This window comes from Nerophis ophidion, linkage group LG27 (assembly GCF_033978795.1).
Source record: "Nerophis ophidion isolate RoL-2023_Sa linkage group LG27, RoL_Noph_v1.0, whole genome shotgun sequence".
NCBI classification, from domain to species: Eukaryota; Metazoa; Chordata; class Actinopteri; order Syngnathiformes; family Syngnathidae; genus Nerophis; species Nerophis ophidion.
This window is the reverse complement of record NC_084637.1, coordinates 2,205,680-2,219,623: the sequence shown is the minus strand read 5'-3', so window position 1 is coordinate 2,219,623 and position 13,944 is coordinate 2,205,680. Positions and strand designations below refer to the sequence as shown.

General features: G+C 41.9%; 1 protein-coding gene across 5 annotated transcripts in view; it reads right to left on the bottom strand.

Annotated features, from left to right (window-relative positions):
- Positions 1 to 112: 112 nt before the first annotated feature.
- als2b (alsin Rho guanine nucleotide exchange factor ALS2 b) overlaps positions 113 to 13,944 on the bottom strand; it is a 30,647-nt gene continuing 16,815 nt past the window's right edge. For 2 of the 5 annotated variants that reach the window (XM_061889691.1, XM_061889692.1), the window contains exons 13-33: positions 11,861 to 12,023; positions 11,652 to 11,783; positions 10,447 to 10,575; positions 9,468 to 9,538; positions 9,320 to 9,386; positions 9,062 to 9,234; positions 8,900 to 8,965; positions 8,727 to 8,825; positions 7,369 to 7,533; positions 7,179 to 7,290; positions 7,002 to 7,079; positions 6,791 to 6,924; positions 6,264 to 6,428; positions 6,071 to 6,188; positions 4,272 to 4,429; positions 3,848 to 4,183; positions 3,712 to 3,772; positions 1,620 to 1,681; positions 1,394 to 1,543; positions 1,190 to 1,286; positions 113 to 1,097 (exon numbers count right to left, since the gene is read on the bottom strand). In XM_061889691.1, the coding sequence (XP_061745675.1) occupies positions 1,059 to 1,097; positions 1,190 to 1,286; positions 1,394 to 1,543; positions 1,620 to 1,681; positions 3,712 to 3,772; positions 3,848 to 4,183; positions 4,272 to 4,429; positions 6,071 to 6,188; positions 6,264 to 6,428; positions 6,791 to 6,924; positions 7,002 to 7,079; positions 7,179 to 7,290; positions 7,369 to 7,533; positions 8,727 to 8,825; positions 8,900 to 8,965; positions 9,062 to 9,234; positions 9,320 to 9,386; positions 9,468 to 9,538; positions 10,447 to 10,575; positions 11,652 to 11,783; positions 11,861 to 12,023 (2,575 nt within the window). In that variant the 3' untranslated portion in view covers positions 113 to 1,058. Of the gene's footprint in view, positions 1,098 to 1,189; positions 1,287 to 1,393; positions 1,544 to 1,619; positions 1,682 to 3,711; positions 3,773 to 3,847; positions 4,184 to 4,271; positions 4,430 to 6,070; positions 6,429 to 6,790; positions 6,925 to 7,001; positions 7,080 to 7,178; positions 7,291 to 7,368; positions 7,534 to 8,726; positions 8,826 to 8,899; positions 8,966 to 9,061; positions 9,235 to 9,319; positions 9,387 to 9,467; positions 9,539 to 10,273; positions 10,298 to 10,446; positions 10,576 to 11,651; positions 11,784 to 11,860; positions 12,024 to 13,944 lie in introns of all 5 variants that reach the window. The other 3 variants (XM_061889688.1, XM_061889689.1, XM_061889690.1) reach the window with 2 other exon arrangements.

Below are 13,944 nucleotides of genomic sequence, written 5' to 3'. Positions count from 1 at the left end.
TCGGATGAGGTGGCAACTTGTCCAGGGTATACCCCGTGTTATGCACGAATGCAGCTGGGATAGGCTCCGGCCAACAAGTAGAAAACGGATGGACGGATGGAAAACAATGAACAAACATCAACTCTGTTTAATATTTTGTCCTGTCATGACTTGAAAGGTAACAAGTGTTGGACATGGATGCAACAACAAAATAATGACAGGATTATTGTCAGTTTCCTTGTGAAAGAGTTTGCTTCATAAACAAGTCCGTCAGTATAAAGCTTTAGTAGCTTAGCAGCAAAAAACCTCAAAGTCATTTTAACCACAGCATTGGTAAAATTTCACATTACCGTTATATCATCACACATGCACCAGTCCATACAGGTAAGATTAAAACAAAAAGTGAAATAAAGTGCCAAAAAGAATTCACTTTAACTATTAAATCAGCGGTCGGTGATCCCTCTGAAGCCCTTTTACAACACAACAAGAGGAGATGCAAACCCCTCGCAGAAAGAACATTAATCAGAGCAAGGGGTCATGAACATGGCTTGAACAACGTTTGCAGGTGAGTAACTTCCTTTACGCTCCAATTGTAAGTTTGGCGCCACTTTTTGGTACGTCAGGGTGCACTGACTTGCAACAACAGGAATTAGGTAAGGAAAGGCAACAACGGGGGATGTCGTCCATCCTCATCTTTCCTGTCTAACTACTAAATTAACAAATTGTTTAATTATCTGATTAACAAATGAATGATCTATCACTACTGTGTGCTTGAATGTGACTTGTCCTGTTTTACAGAATGAAAACTAAAAGAGGGATTGACAGAAGAGTGAAATAAAGTCAGTTGGCACTTTCAGGTAAACAGTGCGTCATGGATTCATCTGGACAGTTGTTGCATCCGTGGACATAACAGCACTCACGGCAGCTACTCGGTGGCCGTGCCTACGTATCAGCGGGAGATGTAATGCTCGATGACATCAGCTGATCCCTTGGTTCCCATAGGCTCCGGCATATGTGTGTCAGTCTGGAACAGCCCCGGTGATAGGGTGTTGTGGGAGAAGCACCAACACAAAACTGCATTAAGTGATCTTCTCACGCTGGATCTGGTAGTAACAGGCCTGCAGGAAGACAGGAAACACGACATTAAGCTGAGCAAGTTTCAACATTTCGGAATAAGAATAAATGGAACGGGAACTCCAATTGTGTTTGCCTTCAGAGTGGTGAACATGATTCCATGCTCTCCATTCTGGACACATGGATCCATCAGGTCTTCAATCAGGTTGACCTCGGACCCAAGGTTCCTGATTCTAGTATGTCAGACAATAGAAACAGATGATCCCAATATTTTACTTAAAATAATCATTAACAGATTTATTTACATGAACATTTGACAAGACTCTCGTGTGGAGCTTACCGAGCACGCAGCACCACATAGAGGAAAACAGGAAATAGGTCGTCCATGGACCACAGGAAATCCTGCTTCAGCAGTGATTGCACTTCCTTTGTGATCTCCTCGAAGGTTTGCTGGATCACCTGTAGTTTGTCGGACGGGGTGAAGGTGGTGCTGCAGACAAGCAAGGAAGCAGACCTCACAGTGGTGACAAGGTATCAGAACGGGAGTAGCAGTGTGCAGTACCAACCTAATCTGCTGCAGAGTTTCTACTGCTGAGGCAAAGCAGGCGTCCTTAGTGCTGGACAGAACCTGGACAAGAAACATTATCAAATACACGCCTGTGAATATTCTGATTCGTACAGTTTATAGTATTCTCAGGGCATTGGTGCTGGATCCAAAGTATTTATCCTCACAAACTTGTTGGGGGGCACGTCCCCGTTATTGCTCCTCTGTGCTGGAAACTGCGCCATTTGTCACTGCACTGGACGGGTTTTGGGTTATGGGGTGTCCAGTATTTTGGAAGCCCTAGCCTTTATCTCAGGGTGTTACCAGGTAAAAACGTCTTCTAAAACATTCTGAACAGCCCCATTGTGATTGATTCAAAACCCTATCAACCATCAAATACATTATTCACAAAAAGTTAAGGATTATCAGCTATGGAGTGAAATTTCAGGACAAACCTAAAACGCATTTTAACCTTTTTACTGGAGAACTCAGAGAGGTGAATAGACCAATTAATTTCCTGGGCTATTTACAAATAGTATCTAGTTAGTGTTCTTCATCATGCTGTTCACACTTGCACCACAACCACACCTAACAATTGATCAATAACACAATAAAGTACTTCTGAGTCTGAAATAAATTTGGGCCGCCACAAATAGATTTTATTCGTCATTGCTCACAAACACATTATAAGGCAGACCTGGGAAAAATACACATGCGGTTCATTATAATTTTCAGTCCAGCCTGCCGGACGTTCCACGTTATTTTTTAGACCTTTAACATCAAAACTGTTGCCACCAGTGTGATGTGCAGTGCTGTTTACCCCAAGTCTTGAACTATAGAAAGAATTTCAATGCTCAAAATCTGCGCTTTTGGGTGTTATAGGAATTATTAGGGTCATCTAGGTCACAGCAGCTCAGACCAGGAATAAAGCAGAGTAGTCAGGGTTTGTTTTCAGAGCAGACACATGTGTCAGGAACAGATGCGGAAGCAGATTTTAACATGATATGTCATATTGTAGGTGTTTTTTACCCTTTGCATTCATATTTTGCTGTTTTTTACATTTTTGTTTTGATTGTAAAAAAACAACTATCGAGGAGCTGGTCTGAGAAGTAAAAGACTAGCGACGTTCATCCATCCATCCATCCATCCATTTTCTATCGCTTATTCCCTTTTTGGGATCGCGGGGGGCGCTGGCGCCTATCTCAGCTACAATCGGGCGGAAGGCGGGGTACACCCTGGACAAGTCGCCACCTCATCGCAGGGCCAACACAGATAGACAGACAACATTCACACTCACATTCACACACTAGGGACCATTTAGTGTTGCCAATCATCCTATCCCCAGGTGCATGTCTTTGGAAGTGGGAGGAAGCCGGAACCCACGCATTCACGGGGAGAACATGCAAACTCCACACAGAAAGATCCGAGCCTGGGATTGAACCCAGGACTGCAGGACAGCGACGTTCATATGTTGTTAATATTCAGTGTTGTATCGTTCATAGTTAATATTGCAAATCCCACTTCCTTTATTTGAATGTACATTCTGGGTGTCCCATTCAGTAAAAAACTCTAAAATTCCATTCTGTTATTTTTGAGATGGTCTGTCATAAGGTTTTTAGAACTCTATTGGACATTGTGACTTTTGGTATTAGTGTTCCTGAAGGGACCCAAACACACATACCGTACAGCAGATTGTTACAGCTCAATGTGTTAGAGTTCAAATGGACAAACAATTGGACTGATGGTCCACTTTGGGCAAAATCGAACAAATCAGATTTGACTATGAAAATCCTTAGACGAATACAGCCTTAATGTAAATCACAGTCCAGTATATGCGTGGACATGTACGTATAGATATTACCGGTTATAACTACATCTATCATTACACTGCATCTTATCAATCGCAATAATGAAATTCTGCACACTTAAATATCCGGTCTGATTTCACAATATCAACACAGTAATATCAATAATATATACAAAGTACTTTTCCATTTTCTTTTTACCATTTTTAATATTTTGTCTTATTGTAATCGTATTTCTGTAATTGCAGTAAACTGTTAGATGCAAGGTAACTTCTGCAGATTTAAGTTTAAAAAAAATAGCCAATCTACCTCTTGCCTCTTCTCTGGTGCTGGTGCTGGTGGTATGTAGATAGAAACGGGCCAGAACTTCCTGAGGAAAATGTAAAGATCCAATAAAAACAACAACAAAAAACTTTGGCAGTGATTAAATGACTGCGTGACGTACTGCTGGACACCCAGAAAAGCAAGCAGTGCCAGGTCAGTCTGCTTGTTCAGACGGAGGACGCACTCCCAGTAGACATCGTCCTCTCGCTCCTTGTCCAGAGCGTAGAGGGTGAAGAGTGGCGGATAGAGGCGGGGCAACAGGACAGGAAGCAGCAGAGCTGAACTGCTCACCATGTGGCTGAGAAGGAAAGATGACTGCTCCGTAATAATGTTCTGCTTTAAATCTTCATGTTCGGGCAAACTTTCAAGTTTCAAGCCTGAGTCCTTCCCGCCCTGAAAGTCAGTGGTTGGCTCTTTAATTACACCGCCCTCTTCTGGCAGGTCTGGGAACAGAAACCTGCACAGAGTTCACACAAAAGCCAAGAAGGACTATAAAACTAAACATAACATTGTAAAACAAATTCCTGCAGTGTTTGGGATGCTACCTAACAATCTGGAAGATGCGGTTCAGATAGGATTTGATCTCGCTGACAGCTTGTGGGAGGAGCCGGCGATTGGCTCCGACGCCAACGTACGTCATCCTGTAGACTGCCACCAGGGCTTCCACCAGCCGGCCGAGTGGGTGCAACGAGGTGTCACATGCCTGACAAGACAAAACACTAATTATGTGCGGATCATTTATTAACAGTAGAGTTTAGTACAGTTGAACCTTGAAGGCAATCTGTTCTTGACCACTGGTCAACCTGAATTTAAAAGAAAATAATATTACCTACACGAACTATATTGTTAAAAAACAAAACTAATACAAAAACATACCAACATTTTGACACAGAAACATCCACAGTGTCATCCGGGGGGAGATTTATGGCTCCCAGATCCTTTTTTATGAGTATTTGATATTCTAAAAAAGTTGAAAAAGTTTGGACATTCCGTTTTTAAGAATAAGACCAAAACCTTTTGCCTTCAAAAACCAAAATGAAAAATGTGCCATGGGCCAAACAGAGATTTAAGGCAGGAGTGGTAATTGTTTTTCTGGTGACATCTAATAGCAACAATAATTCATGATGTTAATTAAGCTCATGATGCAGTAAGTTGACACGTTTTGCTACTGGACACTTTCTAATACACTTTTGCTTTGGAGACTGTCTCTGTAAGTCATATGCAACTACTATTATTTGATACTTATGTTAACAAATGTGAAGTGAAGTGAATGATATTTATATAGCGCTTTTTCACTAGTGACTCAAAGCGCTTTACATAGTGAAACCCAATATCTAAGTTACATTTAAACCAGTGTGGGTGGCACTGGGAGCAGGTGGGTAAAGTGTCTTGCCCAAGGACACAACGGCAGTGACTAGGATGGCGGAAGCGGGGATTGAACCTGCAACCCTCAAGTTGCTGGCAAGGCCGCTCTACCAACCGAGCTATACCGCTCCTGTACTGTAATGTGCTGTTTTAGTTTTATTTAGGACACCTATTACATATGTCTAGTGTGTGTGTCTTTTTGTGTGCTTATCTGTTGTGTAGCTGCTAGTTCCTCGTAGCATTTAGCCTACCAAGTTTACATTTTCTTCAAGACTTGACAAAAATACAAGACCAGACCAACCTTATGTGCTAATTGGAGGACATTTAGATGTTAACAAGCTGTCCGGCTTTGCACAAGTAAATGTGCTGTAGGACCGCCTGTATTGGAGCTTAAATCGGACATTTTACATGCAAGTACATATAATATAAAACTTTTTTTTTTCTGGAATCGGACCGATAACCTGTATCAATATCGGATTGGGACACCCCTAATTTTAGTGTGAACACAAATAGCCCTAATGTAAAAAATACAATTCCAACCGTTAGAGAGCCTATCGAAAAGAGTGGGCAGGTCAACTTTGGGCACCATTGAAAAGTAACTGTTATTGATAATGCAACATACGTATAAACAATAGGAGAGCCGTTAATTTTGATGACAAAAACATAATTCGAAATCATCACAGATGTCGCCTTTCTGAGAACTTTCAAAAAAGCATGGTATACATTAGTAGTGAAACATTAAAACAATAATGCAACCTTAATTTTGCAAAAAAACACATGATGATTTTTGAACGTGTTTCCTTACATTACGTAACTTGTGGAATGTTGTTGATTTGACTTTTTGCGTGATGTTATGCAAAGAGATTGTTTCAACTTTTGTATGATATTTGAGGCACATTTTTTCTAAAAATGTTGGTCACATTTTGTATTTTAAAACCTCAAGATATGATTTAGAATCCTCCACTGTACATGGTGTCACCTTGACGAGGTAAAGGCGGATAGCGTGATATCGCTCCATGGTGATGGGTCCTTCATGTTGAGGGATGACTTCTAGACTCTCCAATGTCCTGCTGTGACTCAGAGACAGACGTTCTGGACTGATGAAAGTAACAGAAAGACAAGAATAAACACGTCTGCGCTTTAAAAACAAAAAGTGTGTTTCATGTGTGTACCTGTCCTGGATGTGTCGCCGGCTAGTGGTAAGGGCAACTGCAATGTTCTCCCATGCCTTCCAGTTCTCTCCCTGGCCTGCGGCCTCGCATCCCAGCTGAATCCAACACTCGTCAAACACTGCCTGCCACTTCTCCTCAGCGCACACACACAGTCGACCCAGCTTTCTATCACATTCAACCCACGCACAGAAAGTTAAGTCAAACTTCTCATGCTACATAAAGCAAAGGAGGGTAGTACCAAGCTACATAAAAATACAATTGCACTTTTCAAATACAGTTTTATTGCAAAAAAGGTTTTACTTTTACGGAAGTAATTTTGTAAAGAAGAAACACTACTTTTACTGTTACATTGAGCTTCTTTACGCTTACTACATTCACTTTAATCTATTGATAACTGTTTGCAAATGCATGTATCGTTGAGGATTGAGACACTGTCACATGCTGTCACATGGGTGCCACAGTACATTTTTGGGGTCCCACTTTTTTGTAACCGTTTTGTTGTATGCATGTGTGCAAGGTTATCTTACACAGAGCGAGTTTTCTCCTTTTCGTTATCAGTTAGATGTGGCTTGAAGTAGGAGCCGATCACTTTTGGGCCGAGTCCCCATTCACCATTGAAGGAGCCCTCCAGGTAGTCGCCATTCGGCATCGACAGCACTCCCTGGGTGTACAGATTTCATTTTTATAAGCTTTCGATACCTTCAATATTTTAATAATTCTCTTTTATTTATTAGTCACCTTGCCGTTGAGGGTCCAGTCATCAGAGAAGTCTCCCTCATATGTTGTGTCATCCTCTGACAGCAAGATCCCAGTACCCTGAAAGATAAAACCTTTAAGTCCCTTTGTACATTCCTCACTTGTCAATGTTTGACGTTGTCTTATTCTCCTGGTCCTTTTTTTTAAACTGCTGCTCACCATCATCTTATTGTCTTTGAAGGATCCTTCGTAGTAAAGCCCAAACTGTGTGACCACGATCCCGGTGCCTTGTCGCTGGTTGTCCTGCCACATGCCAATGTACTTCTCCCCTCTGATGAAGAAAACATATTCAAAGCTCTTTCAGAACACAGGAAACTCAAGAGACACTCAAATAAAGGCTTCAGCATACTTAGTGATGTTGTCAAACACGCCATAGCCAGTCTTCTTGTCGTGCACCCACTGGCCTATGAAGACACTGGGGGAGGAGGTGTTGAGCTTGCCGCTGCGAAGCATTCCATGGCCGTGCCGCAAACCGTCCTGGAAGGAACCGTCGTAGATCTCGCCATTGGCGTATCTGTGGAGGAAGCAACAGTGGATGTATTTACTCTATATAAGGGCTAGTCAACTCAATTGTCCTGGGGCTACGTTTTCATCAAACTTAGGACAGAGACTGAACTTTGCCACACTAAATGTGGCGAAATTATTCTCTGCATTTGACCCATCACCCTTGATCACCCCCTGGGAGGTGAGCGGAGCAGTGGGCAGCAGCGGTGCCGCCGCGCCCGGGAATCATTTATGGTGATTTAACCACCAATTCCAACCCTTAATGCTGACTGCCAAGCAGGGAGGTAATAAGCTTTTACCATTAAGCTGGTTGTGCCAATACAGGTTTTTGTTGTGCCCCACAAAGTGTTTGGACTGAGTATTGTTATATGTCGTTTCCTTACAACGTTTGTAGATGTTGAAATCGCCACGTGAAATTGCAAAAGCTAATTAGTAGTGTGTAAATGACAAAACTAATGTAAATTAGCATCAAGTTAGCGCATTTTCTAAAAGTGGCACTTAGATTTACATTTGAGCATTTTCTATCAGGCATACTTACTTTGTTGACAATCTAAATTGCAACATTACCTAGAGGCAATCGACTTGGTCAACTCTGGTCTACAACCGGACGTGACATCACAAGCAGCAACCGTAATGAAATATGGCAACAGATACCCGGTGGTACCAAAGTAATACATTCTAACAGGAGCAGTACGTTTGCATTAGTTGACGATCATCTATATCCGGGGTTTTAAACTAAAATTCAAATAGGTCCAGAAACATAACAATGTGACATGACGGTCCGACTTATTATAGGTCCAGGTTTGCCTGGGAAGGCGTCAGAGTGGGGACTCAGACAGCAAACCGCCAGTTAGTTAACCCTGCTCTATATGATAAGAACACCCTGCTGTTTTAAGGATGTCTGAAAAAAACACTAATCAGAGATGCTCTATGACAGGAACAGTGCTCATTCTTTATAATATGTAGAAATGTACTGTTTTAATAATTGCTGATCACATGATTTTAGGAGAACACATTATTTTCAGAAAGTGAAAATAAATTCTCTAAATTGTCTTGGTGCTGACTTGAGAGTCTCCTCTGTGTGCACAGAGTATTAATACTCAGTTTCGAATGACGATAAAATAACAATCAATAAAAAGGAGGGGTAGCTTTCTGTGACCAGTTACTATACTTTAAAATATAAGCAATATGTAAAATGCTTACCTGTGTGTGCCCACGCCGTGCATTTTGCCATCTTTCCAGTGACCTTGATAGTGATCGTTCTTGTTCACGGTCTTATTCGGAGCCACAAATTCGCCAAAACTAAATAAACACATTATGTTGAGGACAAAAGATCACATGTCCTTACTATCGCTCACGTTTATGCTGACACCAACCCATCTTCCAGTCCATTCTTGAATGACCCTGTGTAACTCCTCCCATCCGGCCACTTTAACACACCCCTGAAAGGAGCAGAAAAAGCAATCATATAGTGAAAAAGCTCCGCCAGCATAAGTCAATAAGTCCCTGCCAACATGTCATAGGTCAGTATGTCCCACCTGCCATGGGGCTTGCCGGCCAGCCAGCGACCCTCGTAGGTTGCGTCTTTTAGTCGGCCGTCCTTATAAAACGTGTAGGTAGCGCTCCTAGAAATGGGAGGCTCAAACTTTTGTCCCTCACCAAAGTTCAGGGCCTGATCTACCGCCTGGTTGATGCAGCGGATCCACTTCGCCTGTGAAAGCCCGCATTAATAATGACTTCTGGCAACTCTTTGTGTTGTGATATTCGCCACATCAGTGTTCATTTATTGAATCTACCTTCTCCATAGGGGAACTGGCCAGCAGGGTGAACATCTCTTCTGGTGTGATCACTTTAAGGCCATAACTATGCAAACAAACATCAATGAACCAAAGCATCATGCAATCAAAGCACATTTGATATTAAAACATGTCAAAAGTCTCTCACAGGCCAGCGTTGTCCTCCGAAATCGGCTCCACCCACAAAGTGGCCAAGGAGAACACATGATGCGTTGAGAACTGGAGAGTTGGATAGGAACGTCAGACTAATAAAAAGCATCAGGAGTCATGCCATGCAGACATCCTCGTTGCTACAATGTTACATGATGAATGTTCTGGTGTTGCAAAGGCTTTTGTGTCGAATCAATGACGCCAAAAATGGAGATGCTTGGGAGAGACCGCACCAACGAGCAGTGAGCGAAAGGGAAAATTAATGTGTATTTCAGTTACATTTATAACCCCTGTTTTGAGTCTGTCTGCAAGAAATTCGATTCTGGAGGCGTTCCTTGATTGCAAATGAAACCACGCCCCACCCTCTTTATCTTTTGAAAATTCACACTGTTTAAATATACTACAAGTGGCGCAATAATCCATCAACAGTGAACAAATAAAACGCTTGACATTGGCTCCACCAGCTGGAGACTGTCTCTATGTTTTATGTCAAATGACTCTTAATATCAGCTGTGACTAGTTGATGTCATCAAATTGTGAATTTGAGGATTGCCAAATCTTTCCTGGGAAGAAGCATGCAACACAAAATTAGAAGGTTGCGGTCAAAATATGAAGTAGAGTGGAGAACGATTCCTTAGAAAGACGCTCAGAGAATGAGCAATAAGTTGTTTGTCCTTTTCAAAAATCCAGATGAAATCTCAGACAGTCTGTTTTTTTTTCTTTCCACATACAAACAAACACACACAAGCACACGCAGACATACGCACAATTATGGAAAGGGGTAACAGGGAGCTTCATACTTACAAGGTTTTTATAAGGCGCCACACCCTGACAGCACGAAAGCAAGCACACACAAATGTACACAAGAACACAAGGTTATAATGTCTGTTCCTATTTGTGAATGTCGTTTGCGTTGCATGTGTGTCGGTGTGTTTGTGTGTGTGTGTGTAGATACTGTACGTATGTGTAGAGCTGACCTGTGCATGGACAAGCGCGTCATTAAAAAGGATGAACCAGTTGACTGAGAACCTCCCTGAGTTCTGCAGGGTCAGAGCTTTGTTGCTGCTCTCACAAATGAGACGGCGGTGAGGCTTTCGCAGTGAGTCCTATCAACAACAGATAAACATCATCAAAATGTGTGCGTGTGGGAGGATTGGCTTGCACTGTCTTCTCTGGTTGGGATCTTGGTTTGTTCCCCTTGTTGTCGCAGGTCAGGTATATTCAACTGGCAGCCTCATTTGACCCGCCAAACATCACCCAAATACGGTGATGAAACCATTCAAACTAGGATTGTGTTACGCACGGGTCGCATCTTACTGTGCGGTCGTTCTCCCGGGATGCAAACAGCAAAAGGAAAAACGTGCCGATCGCACGGGAAGCTTAGGTAACCACTTAACTCAGGAAGCATAAACTAGGAGACAAGAAATGCTAACGTAACATGTTGCACATAGCAAACAATGAAGCCAGACCGAGTGTGGCGAGCAACATGAATAAATAGCTCTCTGATTAGTGGTCGACAGCAGGTGAGCGTGCTGACCACTAACCAGAGGCAGGTGAACCCAATTAATCCCCCTGGAAACCAAAACAAACCCAGAGGTACACAAAACAGGAACTAAGGGAGTCCACAACTAACATAACATAACTAAACAAAACATGATCTGGGTCAGGGATCATGACTGTTTGGTCATGTATGATTTACTTCGCCACACCACGGGGGGCAACAGCAAGGCTTGGTCAAACATTTGAGAGTAGATATTGTGCATTAAGCATCTAGTTTATTTTGTGTTGTGGTTCCGAACAGATCCAGTGAGAGCTGAAGATCCTGGCCAGATGAAGCCATCAGGACCACATCGTCTGCTCAAAGCAGAGACCTAATCCTGCAGCCACCGAACCGGATCCCCTGAACACCCTGACTGCGCTTTGAAATTCTGTCCATAGGAGTTATGAACAGAATCAGTGGCAAAGAGCAGCCCTGGCAGAGTGCAACCCTCACTGGAAATGGGTTCGACTTACTGCTGACCAAGTTCTGACCATGATCATACAGGGAGCGGACCGCAAGAATCAGAAATTCTGATACCCCATACTCTCTGAGCACCCCCCACATTTTATAGAAAATAGATGAATGGGTAGATGTTTGAAAAGAGAAAGAATGATAAAGCAAGAAGAAAAATAAACTTGTTACCGTCATCTTGCCAGGAAAGCTCTTCCAGAAGAGAAAAGTGAACTCAGCTTCCTTTAATTTCTTCTTCAGCAGAAGGGCCAAAGCTTCAAACTTTGAGCAGCTGTCCTGCAGCCGCTGATAATCATCAGAGCACTGAAACATATTGAATAGTTTTTTACATTAAAACAATTGAATTCATGGGTGTGTCAGGTTGCTAACAGTTCACCTACCACTTCAAAGCAAGTGGCCAGTTTGAGAAGCAGTCGCCCGTACTCTTGAAGATGGTTCATAGGGAGGCTAAAGAGCGCCACCAAGATGTCGGGAATGGCGAGGTTTTCCTCAGTGCACTCAGCCAACCTTTGGAGCAGCTCATGACTCTTTCCAAAAAAATCTCTGGAGATGAAAAGTAATACCTCGTTATAACATTGGACAATGGCACTCTTTCTTTCCAATCTAAGGCTGTACTCCTGACTGGCATAAAGGAAGAATGACGCTGACACGGCCTGACCTCAATGTTTTCAAGGCAAACAAAGTCAACAGACAACTTAACACATGTATCCTAGCGTCAAAAATTGTATTGGGAAAGCTTTATTTGTTTCAGACAGGCAAGATTCCAATATGAGTGCAGTTCCCCTTTAAGCAGATCATTCACAGTCCTTATTTAAAACAAGCATACATATTTTATTATTCTTTTAGGCATTCTACATAGTATATAAATGTGAGCAAAACACAAATCCGCTTACAATGAAGCCTGCGAGTCGCTTTATCCTGCCAATAAAACGCTTAAAAAACATCCAAAAACTTCCATCAACGTTTTATATAAACGCTGTAAGCATATATTTAATGTAGCATAATAACTTGTAATATTTATGTATATTGCTCCTTTTAAACAAATGCATCAATGGAACATCACATACTGTACAATGTATAGCGTATACACTTCTTTGTGGTAAAACCTTTGTCTGCCCTTTTGGAATAGATTACTAAAAAAGACTGAAGTACCACTGCTACTGAACGGTGGCCATTATTTTATCTCAATGGGACTACCAAAATAAATTACTTGGTAAAATTAGGTTTACGTCTGAAATGTATGGTTGCTCCCTAAAACAAACCAAAAAACAGTCACCCTCAAGATACAACTTCTCTTATATCTAAGTTCCAACATATTTAGAGCCTGATTTACTAAGATCCAAATCCCTTGCGCTAAACAAAGTGTGCAATTTTCAAAATAGCGTGTACTATTTAGGGGACGTGTTGCGTGGGATTTATTAGCAATGCGTGTGCAATTGCTATATGTGCAGACCGCCTTGTTTAAATGAGGATTGTGCTTGCACTATACAGTACATCCCCCCTGTGACACTCTCATTTACCGCACGTTCATTTTATCCTGCTCCTACCTGCAGCGTTTTGCTATGTTTACAAGCAAGCAGGAGACATGTACAACTTTTTATGGGCATTTGAGAAGCATTCCTAGAGTGCATCTACTATAATCAATCAATCAATGTTTACTTATATAGCCCTAAATCACTAGTGTCTCAAAGGGCTGCACAAACCACTACGACATCCTCGGTAGGCCCACATAAGGGCAAGGAAAACTCACACCCAGTGGGACGTCGGTGACAATGATGACTATGAGAACCTTGGAGAGGAGGAAAGCAATGGATGTCGAGCGGGTCTAACATAATACTGTGAAAGTTCAATCCATAATGGATCCAACACAGTCGCGAGAGTCCAGTCCAAAGCGGATCCAACACAGCAGCAATATAAACACTTTTTCTTTTTTTACCACCAAAGGTGCGCTCAGTGGAGAGTGGCTGCACTTACTCCGCTCAAGAGTCAAGACGCAAAAAAAAACTCATACTTAAATAATTGTTTTTCTATAAAAAAATATAATAATAATAATAATAATATATGTTAGATTTGAAAAACAAACATAATTAAAAAAACACTAACGAACACCAAAGCACATCAATTGAATGTGTTTTAATCAGCCCCTTAAATCTTCTAGTCTTAACCACAGCTGCTATCTGGCAGCAAAAAGGTGGCATGTGACAAGAATGATGAATATGAATTCATGCATTTTAGTGCCCACAGTATCTCAGCTTGGAGAGCTTCATTTTTTGCAGAAACCAAAGTTGTCTACTTTGTTGTGTTGCTGGCTGTCCACAAAGCATCAGCTGTCATAAATGTAGTATTGTGCTGCAAGCAACTGTATGGCTACAATCTTATTCTTTTTCCCCTTCAAATGGCTAACAAGCGCCCCCTTGCCCATAGATTAGCTAAAATAGATTAGATACGATAGTACTTCATTTAT